Raw genomic sequence first — 15,488 nt, 5'->3', positions numbered from 1 at the left:
AGTTCAAGGCCTGCTTGGGCTGCATAGCCAGGCTCTGTCTCAAAAGCAGGGCTTCTCCGCTGGATAGGAGACACAGAAGGATCTATAGAGGAGAGGGTTGTGGTTTTAGAAGGATGCCTGTGTTAGCTGGGCATGCACGCAGGCAGGTGCGTAGTGAAGGGAGGCTGGAGGCAAAGAGAGCCGAGAGAGTCATGGTGGCTACACATGTGCCACCTTCAGTGGCTTCTCCTCTGGGGACTGCCACTGACCAATGGGCTTGCTTCGTCCTCCCTAGGTCCTCACCCTGGCCAGCAATGAGCGGATTCCCTTGAATCGCACCATGAGGCTGGTGTTTGAGATCAGTCACCTAAGGACAGCCACCCCGGCCACCGTCTCTAGGGCCGGCATACTCTACATTAACCCTGCCGATCTGGGATGGAACCCGTGAGTAAGGCTTGGGCGCTCTCATCCCAAACCATGGCAGAGAAAGTGGTCAGCAGACTGTCTGTCATGGTGGTATATGCTTGGGTGTACCTGTCCACTCACATAAGTACCGTGGGCCATTTTACCTCATGTTTCGTGGGTTGTATCAGAGCTGTGCGTGCTGGCTCCCCTACCCTACCCCGTCACTGAGGTAAAAGGATGGGGCGTGGGACAGAAGCTCGCCATGACAGTGACAGCATGGCAGCTGGGGAAAGCCTTTGGTACGACGGCTGAAAGTTGAGGGTGCTGGGATGAGGAGAGGCCTGGCCTGCCTGTGGATGCTGTTGTCCCAGAGGACTGAAGTCAAAGCTGCCACCCGAGAGCAGAGGGGACATTCAGGAAGTACAGGGCCTGGGTCAGCATCCCTGATGGGGACCAGAACTCACAGGCAGGCCCTGGGCTGGGTGGAGAGTGAAAGCTGAGGGCCAGGCAGGAAGGAGGGTTTGTGGCATGGGGAGTGGCTCCTGCCTCACCTTAGAACAGCGTACGGCAGCAGGGCTGGGGCTGGGGGAGGGCGTGCTCCTGAGAGCAGCTCGAAGTCCTGAGGAACAGAAGACTTGATGTTGATTTCTTCCTGCTTGGACCTGTGGCCAGGGATTGACAGAATAGTAAAACTTCAGGGGACACCGGAAGGACAGCTTGGAGTCAATGTCCTTAGTCAGCTCGGGTGGAAATCCGAGGCATGTTCTAGGAAACACAGCCTCAGGGTGAGTACCTGAGCTGGAGACGAGCATCTACTCATCAGTCCTTCTCTCCACCTAGCCACCCACCCACACATGCTCTCCTCTGTTCACCCACCCACCCACCCATCCTGCCATCCATCCTCCCACCCCTCCATCCTCCCATCCATCCTCCCATCCATCCTCCCACCCCTCCATCCTCCCATCCATCCTCCTACCCCTCCATCCTCCCATCCATCCTCCCATTCATCCTCCCCTCCATCCTCCCACCCCTCCATCCTCCCATCCATCCTCCCATCCATCCACCCACACACTCAACAGTCCATTATGATTATCTGCCCAATCGTCAACTCATCTACCCTTCCATCCATCTCACTCACTACTCCACCCCCCCCAACCTGCCCAATTAACCCTTTCTGGACCCTAAGCATTCCATGCTGTGAAAATCAATTTTCCAGGAAAAATATGTGTCATGGTTGCAGAAGATAATTTTCCTAACAAAACTCACACGGGGAAAAAACAAAAACAAACAAAAAACAAAACAAAAAAACACAAAACCCATGGTTTTGGGAACAAAGAGAATCATATACCCCAAAAGCAATTTCAGAAGAGACACAAGGGGCAGTGGTGAGCTACACAGACACTCCGAGGAGAAACTGGATGGAGCAGGAAGCTGACAGGAGGGCACCTGACAGACAAGCAGGCTGGAGGAAGGAAGTTGACCCAACTTGGCAGACAGGTGCCAGGGATAACTCAAGAGAGATCCATGGAAGAAGGGCTGCAGTCAGGCGCCAGGGACAGAGGAGGTCCTGGAGGGGGAGAGCTGTGGGTGCTTCAACAAGGGAAGGGAAGTTTATCAAGGTGAGAAAGTCTTGGACACAAGAAGCAGGCCTGGGGTATCCACAGTGTGCAGCACTGTGGTAGAGAAAGAAATGAGAGTTTAGACTTCATCCTTGTCCTTCTCCAGCAGGAGATGATATGTCTGCCAGGGGCAGCCAGCAGGATACGGCCCGGCCTCCACGGGGCACTGGGAAGGATGGCCCCTCAGGCACAGGACTCGGAGTCAGCTAGATATGGGGGGTGGGGGGGAGCTGCTGAGAGGGACATTAGCCTAGCAGCACTTGCCAAGTTTCTGGCATTGCTTTAAGGAAGAGCTGCATGCCGGGCAGCCACTAACAGGAGTCCGTCCTCTGAGAGCCGAAGCCAGGAGCCCGAGGTCAGGATGTTGGCACACTGGGCCCTTGAAGGACATAGGACAGATTCTACCTTCTGGCCCCAACTTCTACCAGCTCTTGGTGGCTTGTGACCACCCATGACTGTCTCCACACAGTCTTCTGCCAGGCGTTAGATCGGGGTCCACTGTAACCCAGGATAGCGACGTCTTGAGATCTACATCTTGATTATCCCCACAGGAGCTCCTGTCCTGTGTGAGGCCGCATTCTGGGTGGGTGCACAGAGGCTGCTGTTCTGCCCTCCGCAGCAGTTTGCTCTCCAGGGAGAGCAGAAGGCAGGGCGGGAACCGAAATGAGGCCTGGGTAGAAGATGAGACCCGAGGAGAAGGAAGACTAGTCATGGGCACACCAAGAGATGGGAGACATCAGGTCACAGACCACACTAGGACACAGGAGATGGGGTCATGGGAGATAGCTGTGGGAACAGGAAGGAGAGGTGAGATTGACAAGGACAGAGGCAGGGATTGGATACTCCTGGGGTGTCCAGGGGAACCAGAAGAGGACAAGTTCTGCTGAAGGAGAGAAGAGAGGCAGGTACAGCACCCTCAGGTATAGCATTCCCTCCAGATGGGAGAGAGGCAGACACAGCCCCATCCCCACCTCCAATGGAGCCGTAGTGACATCCCCCAGCAGCCTCTGGAAGTGAAGCAGGAAGGGCCTGGCTCCAGGAAAGCTGACCTGTGCATCCAGGTATATCCACCTGAGTCTGTGAGCAAGTGGAAGCCAGCATGCCCTGTACATGACATCACCCAGGCAATGTTACATCCTAACACTGGAATCCTGAGCTCAGGCAGTGAGGCGGCAGCCTGAGTCCATATCCCCATGTCAGCCCATCATCCTGAGACCACCTGCATCCTGCACAGAGACCTAGGGTGGTAAAGTGTTCTCTACCACACTGGGATGCAGGTGTTGCAGCCCAAGGCATCAGCTTCCTATCCTGTGTCCCAACAGCAGAGCAGGAAGCAACAGAACTTCCATTACGCCGGTGGCGAGGCCCATAGGTCCTGGCTGTGGACGGTTGCCTCATGTTTCATAACATGGGCTTCCTGCTTACGCCTCGGGCATCCTGGAAATGACGCACGCCCTCAGCTCGCTGACCTCAAGGGAGCCCAGCACTATTTATGCTTTTAGCAGACACTCCTCTGGCATTTACCACGGACCAGGCTCTCCTCTGTGAGCTTTAGAGCATCCTGCGTGGTTCCCCGGGAGTGGAGGTGACGCAAACACCACCGGGTTATAGATGAGAATCTGGAACCCAGAGCTGCTGAGCGACTTGCTTCAGGCTGCAGCTGGCTATGGTCCACTATGCAAGCCCGGGCTGCCAGCTGCAGCAGCTTCCCTACCCCACACAACAGTGCTGGGGCATGAGGTCGTGCCATGCAGTCTGGGGTGGTTCCCATGGGGCCATCTGATGTATGGACTTTGACTCTTCCAATGATGGTGTCAAGTTTAACCTGAGCTCACTGAAGCAAAATCTCTGTCTACATGTATCTGTGTTTACACATATGTGGATTCCAGTCAGGTGTAGCTGGATGCAGAGGTCCAAATGATGTCACGAGGGTCTTCTATCCTTAACTGTTTCCTCCCTACAGATGACCTCATGAGCTCTTCTGTTCCCCTCGTCCCCAGCCCTCAGTTTTAGCTTCAGTGGGGAGAAGATGCTTCCTGGGTAGCAACAGGAATGACTCCCCAGGAGACTGGGGATATAGCTGGGGTGATCGCTTGCTTAGCACAGGGGAAACCCCGGGTTCAACCCCTAGCACCCCACAATGCAGCCGTGGTCACTGTGCACCTGTGATCCCAGCACTGGAGATGGAGGGTGGGAGGATCCAAAGTTCAAGGTCATCCTTGACTACATAATTTGAATTTTGGATTCAGGAGATACTGGAGGAAGGTGAAGAAAGAGAAGGAAGAGGGGGCTGGAAGAAGGGAGAGAGGAAAGGCGAAAGGACGGGTGGCTCTCAAGAGGTGGCTCACAAGAGGCGTGGCTACGCCTCCGAGAGGGCGTGGTGTTGTATGGCCACGCCTCTGTCGGGGGTGGGGAAGAGGAACAAGAAATAAAAACCAGTGTGGGCCCAGTTGCTGTGGACCTAGTTCACTCCAAAAGCCACGAATCCCAAGAAAGAACACAGACTCCCCTCTGAGGGTCTGCAGCCAGCCCCAACGGTCCCCTGACTCGACACTGCCACATGGGAAACTCGGTCACATACCCCTGCTTCCCTGGCCACCCACCGGTGATGTGGTGAGGCGGGTACTTGTCTGTGCCGAGAGCCCTGAGGCGGACTGACTGGCGGCCGTCCCTCCCTCCCTCCCTCTCAGGGTGGTGAGCAGCTGGATAGAGAGGCGCAAGGTGCAGTCGGAGAAAGCCAACCTGATCATCCTCTTCGACAAGTACCTGCCCACGTGCCTGGACAAGCTGCGCTTCGGTTTCAAGAGGATCACCCCTGTGCCGGAAATCACCGTCATCCAGACCATCCTGTACCTGCTGGAGTGTCTGCTCACAGAGAAGAATGCCCCGCCCGACTCCCCCAAGGAGCTGTACGAGCTGTACTTCGTGTTCGCCTGCTTCTGGGCTTTCGGAGGCGCCATGTTCCAGGACCAGGTGACAGGCACCCCGTGGGGACCCGGCTATCCAGACCAGGTCACCCTGCAACCCTCTCACACGAGCCTTGGGTCCTTCCCGCCTCCCTCCTCCTAACAGCTCATTGATTATCGAGTGGAGTTCAGCAAGTGGTGGATCAACGAATTTAAAACAATCAAGTTACCCTCGCAGGGGACCATTTTTGACTACTACATTGACCCGGAAACAAAGAAATTCCTGCCCTGGACAGATAAAGTGCCTAACTTTGAGCTGGATCCCGACATCCCCCTGCAGGTAACCTCTGCCAGAGCTGTGGTTGGGAGTAGAGCTCAGTGTCCCCTCCTACCTGAGTTAAGGACCCTTCAATGACACTGGGGACTTAGGGCCTGCAGACCAGCTGGAACTGGCTCTGTTGTGTGCTACCCATACCCCGCCCCCCACTACCACCCTTCCAGGCCTCTCTAGTCCACACCACGGAAACCATCCGCATCCGATACTTCATGGACCTGCTCATGGCGAAGGCGTGGCCCGTGATGCTGGTGGGCAATGCGGGCACTGGCAAGTCGGTGCTGATGGGGGACAAGCTGGAGAACCTCAGTACCGACGATTACCTGGTGCAGGCTGTGCCCTTCAACTTCTACACGACCTCAGCCATGCTGCAGGGTGAGAGGGCCCGGCCCCAGCCTCACCCCTGCCCCCCACCCCCAATCTCTGGAACAGGCACACTCGTGGTCCTGATCTCTGGCCTTCCACTTCCATTTCCCAACAGGAGGCAGTCAGTCCCTGCCCTAATAGGCACCAGCTCAGGGTGGTAGATAATATTCTGTCCTTCTCAGGGGTGCTGGAGAAGCCTCTGGAAAAGAAGTCAGGGAGGAACTATGGCCCGCCAGGCACTAAGAAGCTAATCTACTTTATCGATGACATGAACATGCCAGAAGTGGACAAGTACGGCACGGTGGCCCCACACACCCTCATCCGCCAGCACATGGACCACAGACACTGGTGAGGGGCTGAGGAGCTTGGAAGCAGGGCCAAAGGGCTACGCCTCCGAGAGGGCGTGGTGTTGTATGGCCACGCCTCTGTGGGAGAGGCTAGTACTGGGCAGCCACAGCTAGGAATAGAGAAGGTGGCAGGAGGCAGGTCAGGGGCTGGCAGCCTATGGCCGCGGAAGGGCCATTCATGTTCTGTGCTATTGCCACGCTCCACAAATATGTCAGTAACTGTGGCCAAGACCCCCATAAGGGGGCAGAGATAGATCCCCACTCAAGGAGATGCATGTCTGCTATGGGAGACCCACGGAGGGCTCTGGGGGAAAAGCCCATCACAGAGGAGGCCCCGATAGGTCAAAGATGCCCCTTTGAGAGCTATAGGGAACCTGGGAGCTGGATACTGTCAGGACTGCCCTCGAGTAGAGAAGCCTGAGCTGAAAAAAGCCATGTGCAAAGGTCCTGCGGCAGGAGGGAATGTGGCACAGGATGGACTAAGGGAGGAAGAAGGGAAGGGTGCACATGGTTGCCTCAGCCTAACACAGGAGACTCTGTCCCAGTGATCCTGAGACACCCAGGTGACACACATAGGAATAACCAGGCCCATTCAGGTCATTTACCATTTTAGGAAGCAGCCCAGGCCAGAGCTGAGGTCAAAAGAACTCCAGAAGCCAGTCAGTGGGTTCCCAGAGACTTCCCCTCCCCCAACCCCCATCAAAGGACTGCCAGGAGCATGCTCAGGGGACCAGGCTGCCTGTGCGAGGTCACAGTCCCACACTGACCCCACAGCCTGCCTTTCCCTAAAGGACGGCCACCACAGCCACCGCCCCAGAGGTGACAACACAGGGAGGGGAGGGGATGGGGTAGGGCTGCACTCCATGGCCCAAGGAAGCCGGGAGGGTTGGAGAGATGGCCCAGAGGTTAAGAGCACTGACTGCTCTTCCAGAGGTCCTAAGTTCATGGTGGCTCACAACCATCTGTAATGGGATCTGATGCCCTCTTCTGGTGTGTCTGAAGAGATATAAAATAAATAAATATAATAAATCTTTGAAATATATATATAAAATAAATTAACCCGTTTTAAAAAGACATTTGATTAAAAAAAAAAAGGAAGGGGCAAAATACCGTGAACACAGGAGACAGCAGTGAGGTGATGGGGTGCCACCCCCACACAGTGGCTTCCCCAGGGAGGCCGCTGGAGACTCATCGATGGCCCCACACACAGGCCCTTCCCTATTGAGCTCTCCATCCGGCTTTACAGCATCAAACATTCCAGAAGGTTTGTATGGTCCCTAGTGCTGTCTCCTCTCGAGAGGTCCTCCCGCTGGTTAAACTCCAGCTGCAGCTCAGCCCGTGCCTGCCTTCGGACTTTCTCTGGAGAAACCTAAGGAGGGAGGAGAGGGGTGGCTGGATTTGAGTTTTCAGAATACCCCTTGAGGGGCCAGCGAGGACGGCTGACACAGGAGCTTGCCCTAAAGGCTGGCAACCAGAGTTCCATCCCTGGGAACCACCCAGGGGAAGGGCAAAGCAAACTGCCCTCCTGCCATCTGTCCTCTGCCACCCTCACATATGTACCACAGCATGGCCAAACCTCCCTGCAGATGAGGTCCAGGTGGCCCAAGATGGCAGGGACGAAGGGACCCTGCTGTGTCAGGAAGAGGCACTGGATGTCAGTCTCAAAGTAGTGAGGGGGCAGGGAGGGGGCGACAGGGAGTGGCTTCTCAGCCAAAACTTTGCAAAGCACAGCTAAAGGGAACAAAGCAGCTCCCGTCATTAACGTTGGAGTTGTGGGGCTTTGTTCAACATGTGCGTAGGGCAGGCCGACGTAATAGTTAACAGACGGACACACCTGTGCGTACACACACACACACACACACACACACACACACACACGTGCTCAGCAATCACCTGGAGAGCACCAACATCACTAAGGGCCAAGTGGGAAACACACAGAGAGGCACAGTCAGGACAGTGACTTGGCCGAGCACGATGGGGATGTGGCTCGCTGGGTAACAGGCTTGCCTTGCCAGCGAGAGACCCTGTGTTCAGTCTCCAGCACGGAACAGACCAGGCCTAGTGGCACACGCTTGTAATTCCAGCCCCCCGGGAGGCGGAAGCAGGAGAATCCCAAGTTTGGGATCATCCTTAGCCACGTGGGGAGTTAGAAGCCAGCATGAGATGCAGGAGACCTCCCTTCCTCATAGGGCAGGAAGCGGTTTCGGCGTGCCTCAGGCACAGGTGCCCTTACAGGCAGGCTTGCCTACCCTGGCTTCCGCATCCTTGTAGTGATGCTGAGCAAAGGTAGGCTTATTGAGGTACCTAGTTCTCCAGGCCAACATGGCCGACCACCTCCCGGTGAGAGCTGCACCGGAACCCAGAGCTGTGCTCAGAGGGGTTTCTGCCTCCCATCAAAGCTCCGCTCAGCACAGCACACAATTGTCTCTCTCAGCTTGTCTTCCCTAGGCACATATCAGGTGATTTACAGGGAAGGGGGGGTGGCGTTTTCCCACCCTGCGGTGGGATGCTCACACCTTTCCCACCCAACACAGGTATGACAGGCAGAAACTGACACTGAAGGACGTGCACAACTGTCAGTACGTGGCCTGCATGAACCCTACTTCTGGCTCCTTCACCATTGACCCCAGACTACAGGTGAGCAGAGGTCAACCACTCCCGTCTGCTGCTCCGGGCTGAGGCAGCTCTGGCCCTGGCAGAGCTGGGGGTGTTAGAGTTTGGGCTGACATGCTCTGGAAAACTCCCTAGCCTCTCACTGTCGGGGAAACTAAGGGGAACAGGGAGGGCGAGAGGCCGGATGGTCCTCCTCATGACCTCAGAACGCTGCCAGATATGCCAGGTGTGGTGCACACCTGTCATCCCAGCCCTTGGGACACGGAAGCCGGAGGGTCATGAGTTCAAGGCCAGCACGGGCTGTGGTGCAGGCCCTGTCTCAGAACACCCAAGGTTGGGGTCGCAGCTCTGTAGAACATGTATCTAGGGGGCACGAGGTGCTAGGTTTGGTCTCCAGCCAATGCCCAGCTGCAGCTGATTTTCAGATAACCCATATTTCTTTAGTATAAGCATTTCCTGTGGGACACTGGAGACACTTGAACTCCAAGATGTATCATTGGCTATCTGGGGTCCAGTTTTATATCCGCAACCATGCCCACGCTGATGTCTCCAATCACCTAAGCCACGGGGACCCAGATACACACCCAGACCAAAGCCACAGGGTCCTGGGATCTCTGTGCCACACTGTGCCTCTGGGAATATTTTTCAGGACAGTATATGTTTTGTATATGCTCGGCCCAGGGAATGGAACTATCAGAGGGCGTGGCCCTGTTGGAGTAGGCGTGGCCATGCTCCCGCCTTGATGATAGTGGGCTGAACCTCTGAACCTGTAAGCCAGCCCCAATAAGTGCTGTCCTTTATAACATTTGCCTTGGTCATGGTGTCTGTTCACAGTGGTAAAACCCTAACTATGACAGAATGTGTGGCTTCGTCACATAGAATGGGTGTTTTCAACACATCCTGACTATGCTCCCCAATACATCAGTCAGTGGTGCTGGGGTCTGACCTCCCCGGAGGGTTAGCCACGGCCCTGACTTGTAACTTGGAGCTGCCTAATGGGAGGTCGTGATTGTTTGCAGCGTCACTTCTGCGTGTTTGCGGTGAGCTTCCCCGGCCATGAGGCCCTCATCACCATCTACAACACAATTCTGGCACAGCACCTGTCATACCGCTCAGCCCCCTCGGTGATCCAGCGGCTGTGCAGCCATCTGGTGACCGCAGCCCTGGGTAAGCTGAGACTGCCTCCCCCTCCAGCCAGTTAGCGAAAACGTTATGGGTTGGTGGGGGCTTCCTATTTTCCCCCTGGTAAATATTTTATCCATTCTTTGGAATCGATCTTTTTTTTTTTTTTTTTTATGGTGCTATGCTGCAGCTCAGAGAGATGTGAAATCCAATTGCTTGGGGGTCGGAAAAAGGAGGGGTGATTTACAGCAGCAGCAGCAGCAGCAGCAAGGGCCCACCCTCCTCAGAGAGCTGTGCAGATTTCTTGGTTAAATTGTCACCGTTTCACAGTCCATTTGCTTTAGGAACCTTAAGCCCTGCACGTCCTGAGACCATTAAGAGTCCGTAAGAGTCCGTTAGAATCGATGTGCCTCTCTCCCGTAACAGCCTTGCACCAGAAAGTCGCTGCAACGTTCCTTCCCACGGCCATTAAGTTTCATTACATCTTCAACCTCAGGGACCTCTCCAACATATTCCAGGTACTGCTGTAACTCTGTGTCATGCTGCCGTGGCCAACTCCCTGCCCGGTGGGGGCTCTCCTCCTCTGTAGCACTCATGAGGAGTGTAGGGTGTGGGTGGTGACGGGGAGGTGGGGATGGTGACTTGTAAGGATGGCACTGTGGTGGTGATGGTGGTGGTGGTGGTAGTGGCGGCGGTGGTGACAGGCTGAAGATCATAAACGTGACGACAGCCACTATGTTCCCTCCTGTTTAATGGCCACTTACTCTGAGCCAGCCATTGGTTTTGGCAGTGTACACACTCAGTGTCTCCTCCCAACAGCACATAAAAATCAGAGCTCCTGTCCTCCACCTAACACTGTGCTGGTCCCTTCCCACTCCAGCCCTCAGCTCAAATGTCCGATCCCTGCAAAGGCCTCCGATGCGCCCCGTGTCACCCCACCCTCCTGCCGCTCAGCCCACAGAGCAGTGCAGCATCTCCGTTCTCTCTTCTACTGGTCATGTCTCCCCACAGAGTGCAAGCTCCACACATACAATCCATACCACGGTGGTCCCAGGGCCCAGACGGTACAGGCAAACATAAGCCCACTAGCCTGGGTCAGCTTAGCCCAGGACCCAACCCTCCCCAGGCTGGGCCCACACTGCTCACTGCTCTGCCTGAGCCTCAGTCACTGACCACATCCCCGTAAACGCACCCAATCACAACTCACCTCCCTGCCCCTTCTCTACAATGCTCCCCATTAGAAAATGAACCCCTAGTCCTGCCCCTGGAGGAAACTCCACGGCCCCTGAGGACACAGACACACCCTCTCAGCTCTGTATGACCTCCCCAGTCGGCGGCTCCTCTGGCCCCAAGCAGAAGTCTCACAGTAGCTTAAATAGTTCCCCCAGAGAAATAGTCACTTCCGTATGCCATACACCAACGCTTGCCTTGCCCTGGCTTGCCCTTTCACGGTGCAGGCAGAGCCCCTGACGCTGCATTGTGTGTCTGGGGCAGGGTATCTTGTTCTCCACGTTAGAGATTCTGAGAACCCCGCTGGACATCGTCCGCCTCTGGCTGCACGAGGCTGAGCGGGTGTACGGGGACAAGATGGTGGATGAGAAAGACCAGGAGACGTTGCGCAGGGTCACCATGGCATCCACCAAGAAATTCTTCGATGTGAGTTAAGCTATCAGGTCCCCCTGCTGCACCCGCAGAGGGAAACCTATGTAATGACTCCAGCATGTAGTGGCGGGAGCAGTGAGAGAGAATTGGCCGTGCAGAGGGCGTGACCTCCTGCCCCACCCCCCGCCGCCTGTAGTGGGGCGCAGCTGCCTCAGTCCTTGTCACCTACTGTCACATCCCCAGTGGGATCCCCTATGCGCCCCACATGCGCACCCTACAGGAGGGGAATGTCCCACGAGACGTGAGGGTTGACGCGGTCACGGTTCGGGTCATTAGAGACATGGCCTGGCCTCCTACAAGGCCTTATGGGACCAGCTTAGTAGGTGTGGTGACCACCGGCCTGTGCTCGGTGGCCCAGAGGCCAAGCATTTTGTCTTGGCCCAGGACCTCGGGGAAGAGCACCTCTTCGCCAAACCCAACATCTTCTGCCACTTTACACAAGGGATCGGGGACCCCAAGTACTTCCCCGTCACGGACGTGGCGCACCTGAACAAGCTTCTCAAAGACGTCCTGGACAGTTACAACGAAGTCAACGCGGTCATGAACCTGGTGAGTGGGCACCCAAAACTGCCCTGGTGTTTCCTTCACACACAATCAGTTCTAAGTGTAGTCCTATAAACAAAACCATTATTTGAAACCAGGCTCTCCAGGGCCACATGTCATTATCACCTGCCAGGGATAGGTTAAGGCCTGGGCTCCCCACCGGGTTGGGCCAGGCAAGTGACTTGCTCTGAGCCTAAGTGACTGGTCATGTGACATTGATGGAGCACCTGGGATCTCCACAGGGGTGACCCCATGACCCTGGCAAGGGCCTGTGCTCTCCAGAGCAGATAGCACCTGTGACCCCTCTGACCTCCCCAGGTGCTGTTCGAGGACGCCGTGGCACACATCTGCAGGATCAACCGTATCCTGGAGTCCCCTCGGGGAAACGCCCTGTTGGTGGGCGTGGGTGGCAGTGGAAAACAGAGCCTGTCCCGCCTAGCCGCCTACATCAGCGCCCTGGACGTCTTCCAGATCACACTCAAGAAAGGCTATGCGATCCCAGACCTCAAGGTGAGGGGGCTCCCAGGGAGGCAGAGCAAAGGCCCACCACGCCCCTTCCTAAAGAGAGACGTCATTGGTGCCCTCCTCAGGTTGCACCTCAGCAGAGGAGGGCAGAGTGGAGACCACACACAAGGAAGTGTAGCGTGATAAAATCCCAGCCTTGGTCACTGGGTGTACGCAGTTGTCCCCAGCTCTCCAGGTTAAAAAATTCAGAGCCTAGAGCGCTTACCTAGGAAGCGCAAGGCCCTGGATTTGGTCCCCAGCTCTGAAAAAAAGAACCAAAAAAAAAAAACAAAAAACAAAAAACTCAGAGCCACTTCTAGGCGTGCGTCCCACCTCATGCCAGATCCCAACGCAGACGGCTCAGTCCCAAACTGACTGAGTCCACGTTAGCGAAGTGGATCTGCCCTGCCCCAGGCATCTGCTGAGCCCCGCCATTGATTTCTCCTTCCCGAAAGCGGGTCTCACAGGGAGCGCGTGCCAGTCAAGCACTATTAAGCCAGAGCAAGTTGTCAAGAGTGCAAGAGAAGAGACCTGAAATTGATTCAGGGCGCACTACACGGTCATATCTGTCTATGCCCGTGCCGGAGCCGCCTCTGTGGGGCCTGGGTGATGCCAGAGCAGCCCAGGGAGCCCCCTAGAGGATGCTCCCTACGGCAGATACAGCAGTCCCTGGCCTAGAGCTTGGACATAGCCCTCACTGCCTGGGATGCAGGGTGCAGATGAGGATCTGAGGGGGAAGGAAACACTGGTGAGGTCTGCAAGGATCAGGAGTGTGGGCCGGGAACCATGACCTCTGGACCATTTCCTGTACTTTCTGGTAGCTTCCGTTTCCCATATAGCACGAGTGGTCAACTCTGCCTTCAAATTCTAGTATGAAGGGACGGGGCCTCCCACATGAAGCAAACTTTCTGTGTGTGTTTGTCTCCAGTGGGATCACCAGTCCAATTCAAGTGCTGTTTGGACACACCCTCCCCCAGACTTCCCCCAAGAGCCCGTGTTTTCTGCCCTCTCCACCAGCTGCCGGCTGGTACTGCTTCCCTTTGGGGACTTTACCGATGAGCTTTGCTTTAGAGTCAATAGTGGACATCCAGTCCTTTAACTCATGGATGTCAGTCACAGTGGCGCCGTAACCGTGGTCTGGAAATCTGTCACCCCACACGCCCGTGGTAGGGCTAGCTTCCCCCGTCTGCACACTCAAAGCTAAGAGAGGAGAAAAGGCTGGGGAGGGGACTCCCAAGCCATAGGAGGGGAGTAGTTAAGCATTGTGGTGTGGAGGTGACCGGGTGCCCGGGTGTTCCTGGTGCCGTACCACCAGTCCTTTAAGGTGACTCCTAGAAGTGGCAGGTACCCACCAGAGGCTAAAGACAGGCAAGGAGAAGATTTAGGAGTTTACTTGGAAGCACTTAGGGCACCACATGAAAATCACTGGCCTCCGTTGTAAGATAGATGTGTGAGCAAAGAGAGGAGCAGGTCTGACATGTTTTAGAAGAAGAGTCGTGGACGAGAGAGGGTTGCAGACAGACACTAGCTAGTGGGGAAGGTATGGCAGGCACACGGGAGACAGGACCCGTAAGTGTGGTCCACGTGTGGTCTAGAAGTACCACAGAGGGTGAGAGCCAGGTGGAGACTGGGGGATGGTGGGGGTAACAGTGGGCCAGAGGAAGGACCAATTCTATGCATGTCCAGCATGTCAGGTGTGCAGGACAAGACACTGGACAGGGCACCAGTCAGCAGAGATGAGGGGACAGGGTCAGGCTTTAGGTCAGTGTAGCTGGCTATGTGGTCACGATGAAGTGGTTCTGGGCAGGCCTGGGGGGGGGGTTGGGGGAGGGAGATGCCCTGTGGTCTTTCTTGATTGTGGTGGATTCTCCAGGGGCACCTGGGAGACAGAATCCTCAAAAGGATACAGGTGTGGAGGTTTCTCCCACGAGGGAGCTGCCTGGCAGTGTCTCCCCATCCCCACTGGCCGTAGCATTCAGTTGGCAGGGCCCTTGCCTTCTCCAGTGACCCAGATTCAAAGACCCCTCACTTGCCGGAAACTCATCTCAGCTGGCTGACCCACGGTCTGCGGGAGGTGTGGGGGTGTGCGGGGGTGGGGGGGCGGCAGCCCTGCTAGCGGCTGCTTCCGGAGTGTCGCCTGGAAATGGTGACTGTTCTTGCTGCTTTTGGGGGGGTGGTGAATGCTGGATTCAGGCACTTGTCACTGAACCACAGGGCTGGGTGCTCTGAAAGATAAGACCAGTGTCCCAGATCCCACCACCCCCAGCTGGCTGTCACAGCAGGCCCTTTTACCCTGAGGCTGGTCCCCAGGCCATGGCTATGGAGAGCGCTCTGCCCCTGTGGCAGCCTCAGCTTATCCAAATTCGGAGCTTTTCCTCTCATTTTCAAAAAACAATTAGCTTGCCCAAAAATACAGAACGTGGGACTTGCTTTTGACCACTGCTTGAAGTTTCTCTAAACCGGTAGACTTCAGTGACTCAGGCCCCTATGCACTGGAGGAGCTCACCACACCTGTGAGACCTTCCCGAGAATTACAGAGCCTGGGTCTTGCTAAAAAGAAACTAGGCCTGGTGTGGTGCATGAACCGTGATCCTGCTGTAACCCTGGTGCTTAGAAGGCGAGATGCTACTGCAGGCTTTCCCATCCGTGTATAAGTTCCCCGAAGTCACCACCTGAGACTTCTTTTATACAAATAGATGCTTAGGCCAATAACCTAGGCTCTGCTCCCCAAGTAGCTCATATCTCAATAATCCAGTTTATTCTATGAATGCCACGTGGCTGGATTACCTTCTCAGGTCCATGAGTCTATCTCTGCCAGCATTTGAGGTCAATCTCCCTCACCTGAGTATTTCCCAGAATTCCTCTCCCTCCTCCGTCCTCCATCTTCCTCCTCCATCTTCCCTCTTCCTCCCCCCTCCTCCCTGTCCCCTCCTCCCTCCTATTTCCTGCCTTAGGCCATTGGCTGTAGGCTTTTTTCTTTTTTTTGGACAGGTGAATGTTTTTACACAGTGCACAGAGATAAAATTCTCTCTACAGCAAGAGACAGAAGTCCAGAGGGTTCCAGGTTGTAGTGAGACCCAATGAAAAA

At 55.5% G+C, this 15,488-nt stretch overlaps 1 protein-coding gene across 1 annotated transcript in view; it reads left to right on the top strand.

Annotated features, from left to right (window-relative positions):
• Dnah17 (dynein, axonemal, heavy chain 17) overlaps nucleotides 1–15,488 on the top strand; it is a 113,977-nt gene that overhangs the window by 54,830 nt on the left and 43,659 nt on the right. Inside the window, exons 43-53 of the mRNA XM_039087512.2 lie at nucleotides 275–423; nucleotides 4,694–4,976; nucleotides 5,076–5,249; nucleotides 5,411–5,618; nucleotides 5,792–5,957; nucleotides 8,491–8,593; nucleotides 9,589–9,736; nucleotides 10,118–10,209; nucleotides 11,186–11,347; nucleotides 11,738–11,902; nucleotides 12,215–12,406. Coding sequence (XP_038943440.1) covers nucleotides 275–423; nucleotides 4,694–4,976; nucleotides 5,076–5,249; nucleotides 5,411–5,618; nucleotides 5,792–5,957; nucleotides 8,491–8,593; nucleotides 9,589–9,736; nucleotides 10,118–10,209; nucleotides 11,186–11,347; nucleotides 11,738–11,902; nucleotides 12,215–12,406 — 1,842 coding nt within the window. The remainder of the gene's footprint in view (nucleotides 1–274; nucleotides 424–4,693; nucleotides 4,977–5,075; nucleotides 5,250–5,410; nucleotides 5,619–5,791; nucleotides 5,958–8,490; nucleotides 8,594–9,588; nucleotides 9,737–10,117; nucleotides 10,210–11,185; nucleotides 11,348–11,737; nucleotides 11,903–12,214; nucleotides 12,407–15,488) is intronic.

Source organism: Rattus norvegicus, chromosome 10 (genome assembly GCF_036323735.1).
Source record: "Rattus norvegicus strain BN/NHsdMcwi chromosome 10, GRCr8, whole genome shotgun sequence".
Taxonomy (NCBI): domain Eukaryota; kingdom Metazoa; phylum Chordata; class Mammalia; order Rodentia; family Muridae; genus Rattus; species Rattus norvegicus.
This window is presented reverse-complemented; position numbering and strand designations above follow the sequence as displayed.